Here is a 20,179-nt window from a genome sequence, read left to right as displayed (position 1 = left end):
AGCCTAGGCCATTCTATGATTCTATGGTCTTAAAGATCTTTTCCAACCTGATGGATTCCATATTTCTAGATTGGATATAAACCTGGAAAGAGACGAAAAACTAAATATAAATGGAATATGTCTTACAGTTTACATAATACATGACCTTTTGAACATGAAAAAGAAAGAGGGAGGGCATCACCAAAATTCCATTATTCATTTCATAGTGTTTAAGAAGGTTAATTCCAGATAGTCTTATTAATTCCTCAGGAAAAACTAAGTTCTCAATGTGAGCTTTATCTAAAATCCATTAAAATCATAGAGGATCTCTCTATTGTAGGCCAGTAGCCTTTGGACAGATTCTAGATTTTTGACTAGCAAAACAGTTTACTTATGCTTAACTTCTGAGGCCAAAAAAATGAGAACAGGAATGCACAGCCATCAACTGAAGAGCTTTTAGTCTGTACTGTGTTAATGTAGAGCTCAAATGTTTTGAAGGATTTGCAGTAGTGATTTTCTTTTTATTCTGGGTTAATAAATTTAAATATTTTATGAATAATTAACTGCATCAGAACCTAGTGCCATTATGTTTAAAATGTTCAAAATAACACAAGTTTTTAAAATGTAAATATTTGAGAAAATAGTCACTTCTTTTAGTATAAGTATTTGTGAAAGATTTTTAACTATTTTATAATGTGTTCATCTGCAGGATCCAAAACTACGTGAGCTGTTGGATGCTGGGAATGCAGGAGGTCGATTGGAAAATCGAATGATAACTGTTGTCTATGGTCCAGACTTGGTCAATATATCATACTTGAACTTGGTGGCATTCCAAGAAGATATAGCAAAGGTAATATACGTTCATTTGTGTCATATGAAATTAATGTTTTTAAAGTATTGTTTTGAGATACGGATAAATGAGATAAAAAGGGAGATCGCTATGAAATGAATCTCAATTCTGTTAGAGAGCTATGCCTCTCAGTACCCAAGAAGAAATGGGCAATCTTTTTCTTTTTTTTTTTCTAGGGAGTTTATGCAGCAATGTTTATGCCCTTGGCACGTGTCCTCATCTTCAGACATCGCTTATAAAGCTGAAATAAGCATTGTGAAAATAATGATACATGCAAATTTTTACTCAACTGTAAGATGTATATAGTGACTCGACTCTCCAAACACATATCAATGTCTTTCAGTAGCTATCACCTTTTTTATACATGTTCTAAGCGTGTGCAAACTATGGATCATCTGTGACAACAAAGTTTGCAAACGGTTGACATTTTAAGGTTGGCCTCTATTAGAGTAGTAGGAATGTACAGCTCTACCTTGTATATTCAAGTATGTCAGCAATCTGACACCTTGTTTAACTTACACACGTGAACGTTTCTGTTCACGTTCAAAGGTCAGTTTTAAGTATCGCATTTACCCAAATGATAGCCCTTGATAAGAATTATGTAGTCAACATCATTAGTTTAGCAAAGTATTTTTCCCATGCTGGTATACAGTCCCTTCATTTCCGTCCAACACACCACATAAAACACAGTTGTGTGTGCCAAGCAAGTTACGATTGATACCACTCCATGTCTGGGGTGGTTTTTTACCTTCTTTATATTTCTGTGTGGCTCAGTTGTGTTTAATGCAGTGGGAGCTCTTTGCTTTATCTGTTCCAAAGCGACATTTAGAAGCTACTCCTCTTTCCACTTCCATTCCTGTAGTGTGTTGATGACAGCCTCCAGATAACCACACATAGAACACACTTGCATATGGTTTACATCCTCGAGTCCACTAGATTGCACTAAAAAGATATTTTCTCTATTTTTTTTAACAACAGCGTGGAGTTATTTTGTCACTTCACAGGCAACAAGGATGGTCAGACCAAGTGAAAAAAGGTCGCAGGATGAAAGCCTTAAGCTAGGAGGATATATTTTTGCTTGCCAGATTTCTGTCTTGCCTAATCTTCATTAGGCAATTGGTCAGCTTGGCATAAACACAGTTTCCACTGTTTATTGGATATGAAGGAATAGAAACAAAATGAGTTTGTGATGGTCCATGGACTGCTGAGTGGGAAGTGCTGTCCTCAAGACTTGAAAACCCAAAGCTATACTGTACAGGGCTGACTAAGAAGCCTTAACACTGCAAAGGTGAAAGTGATTGAAACAGCTCCTCAGGGAGAGAAAAAAACTAAGCATGTTATGGAAAAATTGAAAAGTGTGCTGGAGCTTTACTAGCAAAAATTACTAGCCTTTACCAAGGAAGAAGAAAAAGTCACCCAAATCAGAAGTGTATCTTCTCTTTCGTTTTCCTGTCTAGCCAGCAATCGGTGAACCATAATCTATTTGCTAAAACAATGTAGAAGTTGATATTTTAGAACCATTTTCTGTTTGGTAATTGAACCTTAAAAATACTGTAGAGAAAATCATGTTTTAGTAAAGGTTGACTGCTCTAAATCCTGAGTTAACTTCTAGGATCTGAGTAACTAAGCATCTTCCTTGTTATTTGTAAGTCTTCCTTGTTATTTGTAAATGTGTTAGACCAAAAAAATTCATGTTTTGTCAATCGGGCACTATCGCCTGGGGATGGAATTTTTAAAGCATAGCCGATCAGCTGTGCTTTCCCTGAAATTGTGCTAAATAATCCTGATTGTTTCAATGAGAGCAGAGTTTGATCACTGTCAAGTGCATCTAAAAAAATCTTCCTTCTTTAACAAGTTTTCCAGCTCTGAGCCAGACCACAGAATCTGGTCTTTATCATCTACTAGAGCCATCAGTGGCTCAGAGGACTTACTTAAAATAAAAGTATCAGGGAGTTTCCAGAAGGTTTGTAAATAGAGGACGTTTTCAACATCACACGTGCAAATTTTGACCCTTCTTCTTACTTGTGTTCCAGGGAAAGGAAGTACCAGTAAAAAGTCACGCCAACTTTCCATTTTCAGTGCTTTAGATTAACCCTTCATTTGTGGTAGCTTATTTTTCAAGTTCTATGGCAAGTTTCCATCAGTCTTCCCTCAGAGGAGAAAGGCAAAGTAAACTGTAAAAGTTTTAGTGAGACAGTTAAAATTATTCAATTATCAGGTTTTCTACCTTTACAGAAGACTTCCTGTTCTGCTACAAACTGTTCATCACATCCAGTGGCCAAGTTCTGAGAAATATGAGAATATGAGCCTTGGGCTATTCAACTTGCTCCAAGTGAGTTCAATAAAGAGCTAGAAATGGAGAAGTAGTCATGATGTAGTTTTATGTGCATTCCTCCAGGAGAAAGTAACTGACATTTAAAATATAATAGTATGAGCTGAAGAGCACTGGGAAGCTGATTTGTTCAAAGGGTGCTGCCTGAAATTCATTAGGTAGTGGTCTAAAAGGTAGATTGCTATGTGTGTCTTGATGATGAAGAGAAGTAGCAATGATAAAGTTCTTGCGTATTTTTAGACAGGTGTGCCTGTGCCTGTCTTGGGGTAGGGTTTGTGAGCATCCACACACATGGCATCACAAAAGCCAGTATAAAGAAAGTAGTTTATTCTCGAACTCTATTCTGAGTCAATGCTCTTTTCCTCTGTCTGTGTTCCCAACATGAAGAAGCCCAACCTGTTTCATTCTCTTCCCAAATCAAGTAACTTCAAAAGTAAGCATCCAGTCTTTCCCATCTCTTTCCTTTTGCTCTCTCTTGTGCCTCTCATGCCAGCTGTGTTCTCACCACACTAGTTCGTGCTGGCCATATAGACCCGTATCCAGAGCCCAGTTTTATGAGCTCTGGATTGGAACCATCACTCCAAGCTGATGAATTTCTCCATAAGTGAAGTGATGTTGTCAAACACGATTCACAAATTGTGCTGTACTATGCTTTCCAGTGTATATTTCCAGCTTCTTAGGCATATTTAAGAGCTTCATCAGTGTAATAAAATGGTAAAACAAACTGTATAAATTCACTTTCATTTGATATATTTGTAAAAGTAAAATTCATAAGGATCCCGAAAGTGTAGCATTTCATCAGCTCGCTTTGTTAACCTCTCACCAAAACCAAATGTGCGAGAAACATTGCCTTCACACATGGCCAGTTCTGATTTGAAGCAATTGTTTTCAAGAATGTGTGCTGTCTTTTCTTATGAAAGAAGTCTCATCTCTTGTGTTGAGGATAAATGTCTTATGGTATGTATCCTGGTGCATGTAATAGAGGAGAGAAATTACTTCATTGAGCAACAGATTTCCAAATGAACTGCTGCTTATATGCTACCTGCCAAGGCACAGAACAGCTAAATAATTTGTTACTAAAGTTCACAGGAATGGTACAAATACGAATTAGTGTAACAGGACGTAGCCAAGAGGAGATTGAGTTTAGGGAGCTCTTACCATGATGGATGTGACTTGCTTGGAGTTGCCATTGTCAGAAGGCTGGGTTCTTCCACTACCAAACAGAAGCAGAGGCTTCCAGTCTGCAAACACTTTATTGTCACCAGTACAATCCTGTTTCAAAATACCCAGATTTATATTTTCCTTTTGTGTTGCATCTGTACAGGAGTCTGCAGCTATTGTGGTGATTCGGAGGTGGTTGTAACCTTTCCACAGTAGGCTATTTTCTTTTTACACATAATAGCTTTCTACCCCGTGGAGTGCTCTGACCAAGTGCTACCTTCGGAAATCACTGCTGCTCGTAAAGATGGCTCCAGAGTGCATCGTGGACAGAGTTAGAGCATGGGTGCACTGTATTACTTTGTGCCATGCAACAAAACCAAGGAAGCAGAGCCATTTGGTAGCTAAGGCAGCGAGATGCTTCTTGTCTTACAGCTTTGCCCAACAAAGTCCATCTGAAGCATCTCCTTTATTTCTTCGAGTCTGTCCTCAAGGTCTGCTGATAGTTCAGACTGGTGACCGGAAAGATGATGCGATCCTTGGCATGTTTTCTGATTTTGTTTTTTTGGCTGTGGCTCTGTGGTGGCTGGAATGCAAGAGACGATGAGCAAGTTTTGCTTGTGACTTGGTGACTTGGCATCCCCATCATGAGAAATGGCTCAGACCACAGGTAGAATATTTCACAAGAACAATGTGATCGCTTTTAAGAGCCAGGAAATGCTAGCGAAGGAACATGGCAAGACTGTTTATATAAATAACGCTTGTGACAGGCACATAATAACTGAGTTCCCTTACATTCTGGTCTGCAAGCACTCAAAGAGAAGGAAGAGCTGGGGTGTGGGATACTGCTGAAAAGCCCTACTTCTGTTCTCTGCAGAATACTTGTTTTAAGCCCAGCAAAACCAGTGAGATCAAAACAAATTCTATCAAGATGTATTAAAAGCCAACGCATTTTCAATTTCTAAATAATTTTTTTGTTGTTGTTGCCATTAATCTTTGCGTCAGTGTCACAGGGAGGAGTTTTAACTGCTATTATTGGTGCCTGAACAAAGCAGTGTTTACAAGATGAGCCTATTTTGAGCCTGGAAAAATGAGTTACCAAGAAGGAAAAGAGATGCTGCGCTTAACACACTTTTTGTTCCAAGAGTCACAGCAAAGCAGTTGTGCTGCTAATGAACCTGACCCCTTTTCTTCTTTCTCACACCCCTGTTGTTTTTTTTTCAAATTAGACTTAAGAATGAAAAAAACAATTAAAGAAGGAAAACCAAAGTGGTCATGAGAGGTGGAGGGAAGGATCATCTCAGCAACAGTGGTTTACCTCAAGAACAAGTCTATGTCAGAGGGAGGAAGGTTTCTCTGCCAGAATTACCAGTCACGGGGCCATGCACTGTGTCAGCTGCTTAGGAGTGAGGTCCTAAATGGGGTGGACTTCAGGATCTGATAGCTGAAGGATGTTTTAGTTAAAGATATCCCTGCTTACTGCAGGGGAGTTGGGCTGGATGACCTGTAAAGGTCCCTTTCAACCAAAACACTCTATAATTCTGTGATATCAAAGGCCTGTGTAACAGCAGGCATATAGGTAGCCTTGTCTCTTCCCCGTTGAGATTGACTGTACAAGGCTGGTTTCAGGAAAAAAGTCACATAACTTTGGAGGAAAAAAAATAAGCACATTAAAAAAAATTAAATCTGACTTCTGAACCTCTCTCATATCCATTACCTAGTCATGGGAAAACATGGCACGTTTTAGGTAAAACAAGCTCATGAACTGCAAAGTAATGTAGTACCATTTGTTTGCTTGGAAGGCTTTGATACTGTAGATCATCAATTTTTGTCGGAATGAAATCTCCCTTTTTTAATATCTTTCCTCAAGAAAAAGAAGGACCTCCCAAAATGTATGCATCTGAGAGGGTGTGTAGCAATGAGAATTTTGGATCTGGACTGATATGAAGGGAAACTCAGTTTTAGTTTCAGAGAAAACTCAGAAAAACTTCATCAAGTGAAAAAAAGCCACAACAAAACAACCAAACCCAGCCAACCAGCAACGTTGTTTGCAAAGGCATTGTTTATTTTCATCCCTTTCAATCAGGGAAACAAAACCAGTTTAAAAGGCAATTGTGATCTAAAAGAATTGTAAATAAACACCAAATTAGCAAGGAAAATACACCAAGTTGCCAATGAAAAACTGCAGTACAGACCTGTAGGGGAGGAGAGCAACAGGACAAGCAGTGAGATTCTAAACTTTGGGTTACAATCGTGGATCAGCCTTACTTGGAACCTGGGAAAGGTCAGAGACCTATAGGAAGGACTTCAGCAACATACATAGAAATGAGGAAAAATAAGTCAGGAAAAGAAAGAGAAAAAATTGAGGAAAAACCATGGGAAGAGCCGTGCCTGCAAGTGGAGATGGGAGATTTCCCATGAGCAGCTGGAAGGCATTTCTTCCCTACGTCAGAGTAGCAACAGTGAAAAATAATTAGTGAACTCTAGGACCACAGCATAAAGATGAACTGAAGGGGGAAGAGGAGCTTTTCTATTTGGAGTTGCATCTTCTTCCCTGTTTATCAGAATAACTTAAATGTATTCCTATATATTTCTGCTGATTTGGGTTTTTTTAAGCATATTTCTTAAGTTGGCTGGTAAGGTCTTAGAGTCAGTACTTAAAAGGTCTATTTGTTGTCCAAATTACTTCATGGTCTGTAGAAAGTGTGATGTGGAGACTCTTCACAACGAGCACTTACATGAGGGGACACTGAAGCCAGAAGCTTGCTGTGGTGTGGTCTGTAACCCACCCTGCTGTTTCTTTCTGTCTGCAAAGGGATTTAAGCCCATTTCAGCTTTGTTTTATAAGTAAGTTGATATAGAGGCTTTGGTTTTGATCCTTGGGGTGTTGAGCAGAGCAGTATCCATTGTGCAAGAAAATGTATTTTTCTGGGGCATTTATTGCACATCTTCCAAGAACTTGGATGTATTTTGCATCAGATATCCATATGATTTTGGTTTTTTCAATTCAGTATAATAAGATATCTTTTAACAATATTTGTAACAGCCTTCATTTTTTTTTCACTGTGAGAAAATCAGGTCTCACAGATGAGGAATGAAGCTATAATTGGTAAAATCAAGTTCAGACTTTAATTAGGCACTTTTTCCTAATGACATAATTTTCCAAAATATTTTGCATTGTGTAAGTAAACATCTAGACTAAGCCTTGTTTAATCAAATTTTCTCTCTATAGGAATGGTCAGATGAAGTGTTCAGTTTGGCAACAAATTTGTTGGCACAGAACATGTCAAGGGACGCGTTTCTGGAAAAAGCGTAAGTGGCCGTTGTATTTAATGCTGTGGGTGTTGCACTTTACTCTGCGTCATTTTCCTCTTTCCTTGTTAGTCACATTGTCATCTATTGTTTCTGCTTTGATGAGTTGTCAGTTTTGTAAACACAGGCTGTCCTTTCTCATGATTTTAAAAAGCCTGTTATCTAAACGTCATTTAAACAACAAATCTTGTTTGAGGTTCTTGCAAACTACTAAGTCATAGCAAAAAAAAACAGAATTAAATGCCATCTTCCCCTCATGTAGCAAAGTACTAGCTCCAGCTGTAGTCTGAAGCTCTCCATTTAAAATTAAGGAATATTTTGGACTGACTTGCTTCTGATTTATTTTCCCTTTTTTTCTGTTACTGGGCCAAAAAGGAGAAATGCAAGAAGTTCATTTCCCTCAGTCTCATCCCTGGCTTTCACGTGATTTGAAAGGAAGCTGTAAATCTACTCATCTTGATTGCTTTACACAGTGTGCAGGTTCTCAGTTGCTTTCAATGAAGCAGAAAAGCTGTTTATGAGAATGTTTAGATTGTAAAAACACACCTCTGAAACAACTAAACCTGAGATTAGTGATTTTCAACTAGATAAATGTTGAGGGATTTTTTCAGAAGTGATAGCATTGAGAACTGCATGGGAAAGCCTACCAGTGATGGTGATTAACTGTGGTATTTTTGGCCTTTTGGGCTTCTAAAAGAGGAGATACACCCTCCCAAGCCTAAGAGTTGGCTTGTTAAATGCTGGTTTGTGTCTCCCACACCCATCTTTTCTGCTTGCAGACAAAGGCTAAGTCTATCTAAATACTAAGCTGGAGCTTAGGTTCCTAGTACTTGTCTCTAAGAAGCAAATTAACCTCTCCTTTTTCTGGACTTTCTAAAACTATGCATGCTTGATTTCTTTAGATGTATCCATGTTTAGTGAGAAGGTTCCCAACTGTTTGATCCCAGGTACATATTTGTAGGTGGCTATTCTGGGAAGGAGCCGGGGGGTGGGACGTGTTTCCTTCTCATAGCTTTCATTGTGGTGCAACTGAAATAAACAGAAATTCTTGAAGAAGCTTTGGAGGTTGGACATTGCAGGAACTACAGCTTTGTGTCTGAGAATGCTGTGTCAGGACAGGCAAACAAAATCCCAGATGGATGGAAACATTTAACATTTCGTTTTGGCTTTGCTTATTGACATTGGAGAAGAGCCCTGTGTTAAGCTGAGCAGACCCAGGTGTGAGGGCAAGAGCAGAGGTGACTTCCGTCAGCTCCGTAGGCTGTAGATGAGTTACGGGAGTGATCTGATGTTACTATTTCCATGCCCCGTACCACTCAGATCCCCGGGTGGCCAGTGGGCTTTGACAGATCTATAATGGGAGGATTGTGACTGTACCTAATGGGTGTTTCCATATCAAAGGAGGAACGTGTCATCATAGAGCCAGTCGTTTTCGGAGCCATTTTTCAGTGGTTTTTCAAGCAATATTAATTAAAGATGAAATCACTGGATACATTGCATAGATTCAGTAGCTGGCAAACATGACATTCCTCTGTTTTTTCTTTTTCCACTAATTAAAAAAAATCACTTGGGAACTGTGAGATTTCCAGGGTCTTCTGCACAGATGCCAAATCAGAGTAACTTAGGAAATCTTTGACTTTGAAGATTAAAAATATTTCCTCATTCTAATTACTGTATTAAGCAAAGAGCCAGTTGGAGTCCTATCAGAACTGTTTTGTTGAAATAGGAAAGCAAATTATATTAGAACAGAATTACTTTTTTTTTTTTCTTTGTGGCATTCAATCCCTTGCAGTGCTAGAAGTGCAGTAACAAACAGCTTGAGTAGCTTTCCTGTGGTTTGGTCAGAGGAGCAGATAGGGTTAACTTGGTTAGTAAAAACTGCCATTTGTAAAATGGAGTATAAAATACATATTTGTACTTTGCTATAACTGAAGTTCACATTATTTATTTTTCAATTTTCCACCATTTTTTTTTTTTAATTTCTAGCTTTCTTCTTGGCTGTAGAGGAAAACATTAAATGTAATCAGAATGTACTCAAAAGTTTCAAAAAATGGAAGACAAAACAAACCTTTTTTACTAACTGCTCTGATTTTTTTCTTTCTTTTTAATCTGGCTCAGTGCTGGGAGTTTGACACAGTAGCACAAGAGATTTTAGTTTCAGAAGATGCATATGAGGAGACAGGGATTTGTGGAAATGTTCCTATCCTAGTTAGGGATTTTAGCATGTACTTTGGTTTTGAAGCGGTTACTAATGGCATTTTTGGTTGGGAAGAAAATGAAAGTTTATTAGAACCATGCAGTTTCTTTTTCTTTTGGTAGGCTAGTGGGTCAACTGAAAAAGGATTTTTTAACAAACAATAGCCAAAAAAAAATCCTCTTAAATACTTAAGTGTTGCTACATTTTTCACCAGATCATAGTACTGCAAAACCTATTTATAGTTTTAATTATGTTCAAGTAGAGGAGATGAAGCATTCAAAGTTGTGCTCTTCACATGCTGCTGCTGGTGGACAGTATGGTGGTAACCAGTAGTCCTCACATACTGGGAAGATCGTCAGATAGCAGCTGTAGGCCCAACTGCTTCTCATTAAAGCTACTGGGTGACTCGAGTTCCAGTAGGCTTTGAATCAGTGTGTTGAAAGGTTTGAACAAAGAAAGATACGTCCTTTTCCTTCTGCCTTTGTGAGCCGAATCAGTGTGTTGAAAGGTTTGAACAAAGACAGATACGTCCTTTTCCTTCTGCCTTTGTGAGTCTGTGAGAGAAGTCACAGACCCTGAGATGTTCTAAATACTTGGTTCAAAAGCTGGGTAATTGCCTTCTTGTAGATGGTTTGAGCACATAATTTTTATATTGTTTCATACTAGAAATGTCTTGGGCTTGTCCAGGGCAACTAAAAATAGTGACGCTCTCGCTGGTACGGAGAATTACTTGCCAGTGATTCAACTTCCTTCCAGCTGAGAAGTGAAAGCATTTAGGGCCAGAGAAACCTTCACAGAAGTGTTATGGGGAGGGCTTAGAGAAGCAGACATGTTGGTGTGCAGCATCCAGGGACAATTTCAGCCTCTGGAAGAGGAGGACAGCCACCTTTCCAGTCAAACTGAGTGTCCTGTGTGCCACAGTGCAGTCTGCTGGTAGACTGGCAGGCAGCCTGGGTGGGAAGGAACTTGGGGGGAAGGTAAATTTGCATGTTAATTGTATTTGCAGTGCCCTGTTGCAAGACAGGATTTGACACTACAGGTGCTTCACTGTTGAAGTAGAAGATACTTATTAATGATATCACAGCAGGTTTTCATATTGGGCAAAATAGCTGAGTGGAACTTGCCATGTGATCCAAGCACTGAGCTATAAAGCAGGTGGAGAGGTAGTTGAAAATGCTGTGAAAATAAACCAGGATTCTTTTTTCTCCACAGTTACACAAAACTTAAGCTGCAGGTGACTCCAGAAGGGCGCATTCCCCTGAAGAAGTAAGTTCTCTTTCTTACCATATAGTCTCTTCTGACTTTTGAGTGTGAATGTATTTTGGAGATGAACATGTGACCCCTGTGTCTAGAATGATAATTTTATCATCTGTTTATAGCACATATTGCAGGAAAAAGTGGTATACTCAGGATGTCTCTGTTCAAATACCTTCTGAGCACAGACCACCCTTGGGATCTAGAGCAAGACATTTAGCTTCTCTGCCTTTGTTCATTCCACTCGTGTAAAATAATAAAACCTTCTATTTTTTTTTACCTCAGAGACATGTTGTGTTGATCAATATAGTCAAATTTCATGTTGCTGGGGAACATGAAGGGAGCAGTGGTGGCTTTCTCAAGTAACTGTCCAACAGGGACTTGTTTAGGATAGAGTTAAACTAATTATGGGCACATTAAACTTGCTTATGTTACTAAGCAGCCAGCAAATGGATATAAATAGCTAAAGACTTGGTAGACTGGGAAGGGGTATTAAGTCTTTAAACCACATGGACCATCAAGACATGTCTTCAAGCCAATTCCCTGTGGTTTGTCTTCATTTTGCAGCATATACCGCTTGTTCTCCGCTGACAGAAAACGGGTAGAGACCGCGTTAGAAGCTTGTAATCTTCCATCTTCCAGGGTAAGCATCTGAATATATTCCTGGCCCTTACAAAGTGTTGCCTGCATTCAGCAGTGTTTACTTTCAATACTGAGTTAAGGACAGTTTGTTCCAGGGTGATCATGCTGTGCTGGCTTAGCTGCTGGCTAGGTCCTCAGCAGCAGGTCTTGCTTTCCCACACAGAAGTTCTTGATACCCATCTGCAAATCTCAATACCTTTGATTTGCAGTTGTGTAGGAACCAGGAGTGCCTGGAAGAAGTGTGAGTGGATTAAAGGAAAGGGCAGGAGGTTATGTGGCCTGCCCTGGAGAAATCCTGTGAGAATGCTGTAAGAATTGGTGTCTGCTGCACAATCTTCAAGGCATGGTTTCAGAGCAGTGTTAGCTCAAAGTGTATCTGATGGTATAATCAGTTTCCTTCTCACAAAACAAAAAAAACCTATTAGCTTAAGTGACAGTTTAAACTCACTGTAGCTTATCTAAAAGGTGCATGGAGTATATATTGAAATGCTCTACTGTTAATACTGCAGGGATGCAGCCATTGTATGTTGCTAATCCCCGAGCTCTCCTCAGCCCTGGAGCATTTGCAGGGTGGTAATTCACCCCCATGAAGGTTTTTTTTCAAGAGAAATGAACCTGAGTAGGTGATTCTAGGTAACACTGCAGTGAGAGTGTCCTTAGTCTCTCTTCCTAGGTGGAGATTCTCCTCCAAGAAGCTTCTTGAAGGTTAATTCTTATGTTCAGAGGTCCAAGAGGTGAGGCAGAGGAGAGCCTGCATCTCCTGATCCCTTGCTCTTGTAAAAAAATGTGCACTGTGATATTTGCTCAATGTTTACTTCCTCCATGGTTTAACAGGACCAACTCCTACAGCTCCAGGAGAGCAATGGAGCAAAATCTTTACCAGACAGACCTCAGGTACCCTTTAGCACATTCATAGGTTTGGGAGCTTAATTCCATGAAATTGCAAGGAAGGTCTGTAAAGTAGGTATAAAAGATTGTAATAGTCTTATCTGAAGTAAGATTGTAAGGTTGGAAATGTGGAAAAAATAATTTTGAAGATGGGTTTTCATTTAATTGTTAGCAAACAAGACAACATGCAAAAAATCTTGGAAGTGCTGCTTTTCAAATCAGTTGATTTATTACTTCTGTTCACTATTATCTAAGCACCACTGGAGTCCTTGAAAGAAACTGCATCCGTTTTCTGCTATTTATTTAATGTGAGACAATTTTACATATGCTTTGCTGGATACTTGTTGCTGGGATACCATATTGAAGATTATTCATAGTATAAAGTAAATCCTTTCTTTGGTTGGGACAAAAGAGAAACACGCTTCATGCAACAAAGAAAACTGTGTTTTGAAAAAGAATATTTTGGAACCTAAGCACTTAAGAAGCATGACACACTGAACCTCAAAGAGGTGATGGAGTAGAAGAAAATTGGTACCTTTTTTTCCCTTTGTGTTCCTGTTTATTTGAACAAGTACAATTCTTAGCTTTGGCTTCCAGCTTTTCTGCCCAAGTGTACGGTAGGATAAATTGTGTTCTCTTAAAGCCTTGGAAGAGCACTGGACTCCAGCAGTGAGCAAGACATGAATATCAGGGAATCTTGCTTAGTGAAATCATACCAAATTATTCAGAGAATTCATAAAAAGTCTCTCATGCACATTAACAGCTTAAGATTTTCAGCTTTGTATATTCATGCCTCATGAAAATACCTCTAAAGATTTTTCTCATGAAGTTTCCATACCTCCCATTGCTCTAGGAAGATATGGGGCTTACTGGCCATGAGTTTCGCATGATCATAGAATCATTCAGGTTGGAAAAAACCCTTGAGATCATCGAGTCCAACCATTAATCCTACTCTATAAACTTCACCCCTAAACCATATCCCTCAACACCACATCTAAATGACCTTTAAACACATCCAGGCATGGTCACTCAACCACCTCCCTGGGCAGTCTATTCCAATGTCTGACTACTCTTTCTGTGAATAATTGTTTCCTACTGTCCAGTCTAAACCTACTGTGTCGTAGTTTGAAGAAATTCCCTCTTGTTCTATCGCTAATTACCTGCGAGGAGAGACCAGCATCACCTTCTCTACAATGTCCTTTTGCTGCACCTCTCAGAGCCTATGTATGAGCCTAAAACACACAATTAAATGCAAAATCATGGATAAGAGAATCCCAAGTCAGCATTTATCACTCTCTTCCTGATTCATAGCTTTAAGATTGGGATAGTCCCTCATCTGCCTCATGTAGTGACCTGAGCATAGGGCAGCTTCAGCTGTGCTGCCGGGGCGTATTATCACTGCATGGGCTTGTCTGTGATGATACATCACAGACAAGCCCATGATATCTACTAGCCCTGCTCTTTAGCATATCCCTTGTATGTGAGCTTGCCAGGAGCCCTTGTGGGACAATGTGTAGGCACTGTATTTCATGGAAGAGGAGGAAGAGTTCTCATTGCTTGGATAATTGCCTTTATTCTGCTGTAGAATAGCACCATCAGAGAGATTCTGCAGAAATCCTGAAAATAAGCCGTTTCATATTTAGGGACCTTTGTAAGGGATGCATTCCCTGCAGCAGTGAGCACTCCAGCCCTGATTCAGCTGAGCGGTTAAGCGTGACTGCAGTGGTATGTCCCATGGACTTCAAGTGAAGCACATTTTCAAATGTGGATTTATTTATTTATGTGTTTCTGGATATGATCTGGCATGTATAGAATCTTGTAGGACCAAGCCCTGTGTGATCTGATTTTCAGCAGCGTTCAGCATCCAGGAGATGTGAAAGCAGAGGAATGTTTAAATGAAAGCTTAAATAAAGTTTTAAAATGTGCCAATAGATTTTTGAGTGTGGCATCTGATTCCCCTATGATTTATTTTTTAGATCTTGGCTACTTTTGGGGAAGGGGGTTTGTTATTTGTTACTCTTGGGTATTTTTGTTTATTGTGATTTTAGTTAAAGATTCCTTAAATAGAATTTGAAGAGCTTTATTTTAGTTGCCTGTTTGGCTGTGAAGACTGGCTTCTGCCTTCCAGTTAATGTAGAGGTTCACAATGAAGCACTAGCGAGCTTGGCTGTTAACTTAAAATAAAACAATAGCTATTGAGTCCTGTCTGTGCAAATTATCTGAATTAGCTGTTGTGCTGCCAAATATATAACAGCATGGATACAGATGTTATGAAAGCAGGCAGGTTACCAGACAAATCATAAATCAGCAGAGCTCGAAATGAGAGGAGAATCTTAGTCACAGACTGAAGGTCAATATTCAGCAAAACTGGAAATGAGGGATGCTGTGATGTGGTACAGAAAGTTTGTGATTTGTTCATTGGTTTCAGAAAAAGAGATGAGGGCACAGGTGTGTAGGTGGTTCCACTGAAATGTGGATGGCTCAAGCCTGGCTGAGGAAGGGGGCAATGTATTTTAATCCCTTTCAGCAGGCAGGCTTTGGGAATCCGGATGTAGTTATCTGAGGCTGTGCCTGAGGTGGCAAATGCTTTCATCAAGGCTCTTGTCTCCCATCTAGATCTTTGTGTTTTGCAGCCCGTCGATTACGATACTGATAGGAAATAATTATTAAAACATTCTGTATTTATGCTTGAAGACTTTACATTGGTTATCTTCTTTGTGCTTGGAAATCCGTGTTGGGAAACTGAGGCATGTTTTCTTAATTAGAATCAAGAGGCAAATGAAAGCCTTACTGCAAAAGACCCACATTTTGTTCACTGTTGAGCACTTTCAAATTTCCTTTAAAGGAAAAATATAATAGATCAGTGGATGACAGTAGTGCTGTGGTAATTACAGAACCAGTGTTTAAAATGCCCATAGTGGAAGTGCTGGCTGAAGTGCTGAACAGGGGTTATAGGCAAAGGTAACACAAGGGAGTGGAGTGCCAGCTTCAACAAGAAAATTCACAAGCTTTGAGTTTTGGCCTTTAGGAAGACACAAGTATCAGCAGACCTACTCTCAGCTGCAAGCAGTGCAACTCAAATTTATCAAAGTGTAGCGGGTGCAGTTTTACATCTAGTTCAGTGTCACTGGTAGATGTCACTAAAAGGAGTTATTTCCATCCTCCAACTTCAGGTTTCAAACCTCTCCATCCACCCTTGCACTGGGTTTAGCAGTTGTGCCATTGGCCAGTTACCTGGCTCAGCGAGCTGATCCCACGGTCAAGTGCACAGGGTTGTTTTGGCTGGGTAAGTTTTGAACCAGTTCACTCTGAAGCCACGCACGGAGCCTGCCAAAAAAAAAAAAAAAGGAAGGCAGAAGTGTGTAGTGGCTGGTGACCTTGGACCGCTGGAGCCTGGAGATGGTTACCCCGGCAGAGCAGAAAAGCAGCCCAGCTCAGTCCAAGTGTGAGCTGGGTCGGGTTCAGTCTGTGCCTGGGGACAGAGACACCGAGCAATGGTCACAGTACAAAACCCTCTTGGTCCTCTGTAGGTTTCCTAGGTGAGAGATAGTGTGACGCCTGTAGCATTCATTCATTTATTTGTTTTAACCTAAAGCAAGAAAAATACGGAAAAGTTTCCCTCCATCTAACAAAAGGCTTGAATCGATGCTTCCGGTTCCCTTGGCAACGGCATTAAACAGGCAGAATAAATAAAAGCAACAATTTCCTCTACCAGCAGCTTGCTTCTGAGACAATGAGGTTCAACGGTGGTTAAAAGCAAATGGCTTTGTGTCCAAGTTATAATTTTCCTCCTCCAGTTCATCACATTTGGGCGTTATTTTATAGCCATGGAGAGGTGTCACATGAGTCCATGGTACTCCTGGAGACATATCATAGCTTTTGATAAAAGGTAGTTTGAATGGAGGAAACTCAGAAATTAAATTTTCAGTATTTGCATTTCAGATTTTTTGTACTTTCTTTTTTCTTGTTCCTTTATAAGGTTTCCTCTGCACAATATACAAGCTTCTCTGCCATTTTAATTTCTTGGTGCGCTGATGCAAAGGGAGATGCCAATGAGCACACCATTGCTGCTCTGTGCTGAAAAAAGCTTTGCACCTTCCTTGGGGTCCTCACTTCTTCCCACTAGAAAAGCAGCCCTTGCTGTCTTCTGTGAAAATTCTGGAGCTTGAAGGCTGTGCAAGTGGCAGGAGCTTCATGCAAAGGACTGTTTCCCTTATCCAGTCTAGTAATTCACTCCAATTAAAAACAACAATTCTAATTTTTCAAAGCAAAGCCAGCAGGTATAATGGAGATGTTGAAGGTCTCATCTGGAAGCAGAATTAAATGTAAATTGTTATGAAATTTAGAAAATGTAAAGAAAAAGGATGGTGTCTCTTCTATAGGGACAACATTTTTGTCAATTTCTGTTAAAAATAATAAAAATCTGCTTGCTAAATGTATTATGCTGAGCATTTAGGATGAAGATGTGTGGAAGAGCTGTGCTGCTTGAGTCTCACCCAGAATTGCCGTGTCTTGGACGTGTGTCTTCAGGAAGGGAAAGAAAACATCTCTGCTGCTGTCAGAGAACAAGTGTATTAATAATGACTCAGTGACCCAGTTCGTCCCCGGGTTCTTTGAAAGCTTTGGCAAGATGAGTGACGTGCTCGTCCTCTGTAACGCTGCCATTCTGCTCGCTGAAGCACACAGCTCTGCACCACTGGCCAGCCGCCCCGCTGGGAGAGAGCTCAGAGGCTTCATTGGGATTGATATATCTTATCTATGCTATAGATAAAGGGGTGCGATGGGGAAATGTTCTTCCTTCCTTCACAGGTGCTTGGAGAAAGAAAGAGCTTTGCGTTATGGAAACTAAGATGATGTATTTATATGGTTTGTTTTAAAAGGTACTTTTTGAGCTACTCTGTTATTCAAATGAATTTATTATTCCGTAAAATCTAGCCTCCTCTAGGTTGCAGGAGGGAAATCAAAAGAAGAACAGTAGTGAGTGATCTGTTTACACAACGTTTATATGTTCTTTTTGTATTGTTCTTTCACAATTTTTTTCCTCCTGTTTCACAGAATGATTCAATCCCTCAAGACGACTTCACGCCGGACGTGTACAGAGTGTTCTTAAACAACCTCTGCCCTCGGCCTGAGATCGACCACATCTTTTCTGAGTTGTAAGAGAAGACTCTTATTTATTTCCCTCCTTCACTGACTTTTGGGGTGGGGCAAAGTAGGTTATTTAGACTACAGCGGCATGCAGCGATTGCCAAGAACCGATTTCAGTGTCAAGGAGAGCCATTATTTAACCTTGGATCAAGGGCTCCTTCTCTCCTAAGCTCTTGTGTCCATTTGTAATTGTTGGAGTTTTAAAGTAATTTGTTCCTAGAGGAGCAGAACTGCTGGGGCTTGCTTTTCTGTGTGGATTAGAATAGTTTAGGCTTTCATGAAAGTAAAGAAGAGTAATAAGCAATAACAGTCTGCAACAGGCATGAAAATATGCATAATCACCCCTGAAAGCTTAATTAGGAGTTAAAAAATTCAATATCTTTTAGGATTTGTGCATCATGAATTCACACCGTGGAATTAAATTAGCAACCGACTACAACTGATTTCGTATGTTTAGTTACAAGATATATAATTTGCGTCTTCTACGCTTTGTAACAAGTCATTGTGCTTCCCGGTTTCAGCAGAACCCCTTCAACAGAGACAGAACATGAAGCAATATGAAGCCAAAGCAATTTCCCAAATATATCCCAAGACCACCAAAGCAATTAGTGAACGTATCTGTGCAACATGGATGTGCTCACCAACTCCTTTTGTGCTTATTTTCTCAAAAGCTGAGGTTTCAGAGGAGCACAGCCGTGGCCTAGTTTGCCCCTATGGAACCCAGGGGCATATTTTCCGTTGCTCTTTCACAGAAGTAGGCCAGTCCCAAGTGCTGCAGGCAACCTTAAGCACGTCACCTGGCTTGGAGGCTTCCTGGATCTCCATCTGAGTACAAATTGTACCCAAACTCCGCTCTTTTTACTTGCTAAATAGGCAGCTTTTTGCTTGCTTTGCAGAGTATTTAGCATTTATATAAATTTAAAAAAAGCACAGCAAAACAAAACAAGGACAACAACAAGTACTTACTAGAATAATGAAATTAAGGCTGCTGTTATTCAGCAGTAAAACCAAATAGTTGGGCCAGGAGTGGCAACCAAGTGGTTCAGGGAGGCTCAGGATTGAATTCCACATTGTTTTCTCTTTTATGGTTTCAAATTGCTTAGTTCCAGGAATTCAGAGGAATGAAAAGCTTTTAGCGTTGCTCTGAACGCTTTTAAAAATCTTACTCCTAGACGTTTGATGAAAAATGTTTATTGTTACATGCTGGCAAAGTAAATTAGGCCAGAGACACCGTGGGACAATGTTTTTGTTGTACGATAGTTTGAATCTTGTTTTCAGTTTCCCTGGGAAGTTGCAGAACACTGAACAAGATTTCAAGGAAATGTATTTCAACGGCTTTACTGTCACTTTAATTTTTTCTAGTGGTGCCAAGAGCAAACCGTACCTAACTGTTGATCAGATGATGGAATTTATAAATCTTAAGCAGCGTGATCCACGATTAAATGAAATCCTTTATCCACCGTTAAAACAAGAACAAGTTCAACAGCTGATTGAAAAGTATGAACCCAACAGTAACCTAGCAAAGAAAGGTCAGTGGTTTTTATATTCTCACTGAACTTGGTTCATGATTTGAAACGATGACTCTATCCTACAGCGCATGCTAGAGCAAAATTTGGTTCAGAATCAAGTTGCATTTCCAGTTGTCTGGTTTTGTATCGTACAAGCCTGTGAGAGTGTGGTGCATTGTTAAATGCATTTGGTTGGGATCAGTTTAGGAAGAACGAGACTGGTTTCAGTATTTACTTTTCAGTGTGTGTAACTGATTGTTTAGAACAGTTGCTCTGGTCTGCGAGCTTCAGCAGAATCCTTACTATCACAGTGACTATCTACCGGCATCTAAAATGTAAAATTTAAAGAAAGAATCAGCGATGAAGAAACCAGGAAGGTGATAATTCCGTCGTTTAATAACAGTGATAAGTCTAGCTCTCTGCTTTCTGATAAAGTGGTTCACAAAGAAAGATGTGTTTTCTGCCATAATCGCAGAAAACTCCCTTTCGAAAATCTTGAGTCTTGTCAGGGTTTAACTGGGCCTGTTGCCAAAACCAGCGAGAGAACTCCTGCTCAAATCTCTGCCGATTTTTGCTACCGCCACAAGTCTTAAAATAGCATTGAATTTGTGTCTACATCCTGGTTTATTCCAATCTGTATATCCTAATGATTACCCCAGCTTTTAATGTGTGTATACCTAGAAATTTTAGGGGCATGGGAATATCCTGCAAAACGGATCTGATATGAAAAAACTCTTCTGGTGCAGAGATTTCAGATTCAGAGGAAACAGAAAGACATACTGCCCAAAAGTCTAGAGGTTAGCTGAAGGCACTCCTGCTCCCCCTCCCTGGAAGCATTCTGACCCAGATGTCTTCCTGAAGGAAACATGTGGCTCTTCATACCACAATCAGCAAGTCAAAACACATGTAAT

General features: G+C 39.8%; 1 protein-coding gene across 1 annotated transcript; it reads left to right on the top strand.

Moving 5' to 3' along the window:
* Positions 1–688: 688 nt before the first annotated feature.
* LOC104274725 (1-phosphatidylinositol 4,5-bisphosphate phosphodiesterase beta-1-like) lies at positions 689–19,289 on the top strand (the record flags this gene model as incomplete). Its single annotated transcript, XM_009870435.1, has 6 exons — positions 689–829; positions 7,552–7,631; positions 11,041–11,094; positions 11,650–11,725; positions 17,668–17,768; positions 19,123–19,289. Coding segments are annotated over 6 exons (619 nt in total), but the record flags the coding sequence as incomplete, so codon positions are not given.
* Between the last annotated feature and the right edge of the window lie 890 nt (positions 19,290–20,179).

Source organism: Apaloderma vittatum, unplaced genomic scaffold (genome assembly GCF_000703405.1).
Source record: "Apaloderma vittatum isolate BGI_N311 unplaced genomic scaffold, ASM70340v1 scaffold14835, whole genome shotgun sequence".
NCBI classification, from domain to species: Eukaryota; Metazoa; Chordata; class Aves; order Trogoniformes; family Trogonidae; genus Apaloderma; species Apaloderma vittatum.
The sequence above is the reverse complement of the archived record's forward strand: the minus strand, read 5'-3'. Positions and strand labels throughout refer to the sequence as shown.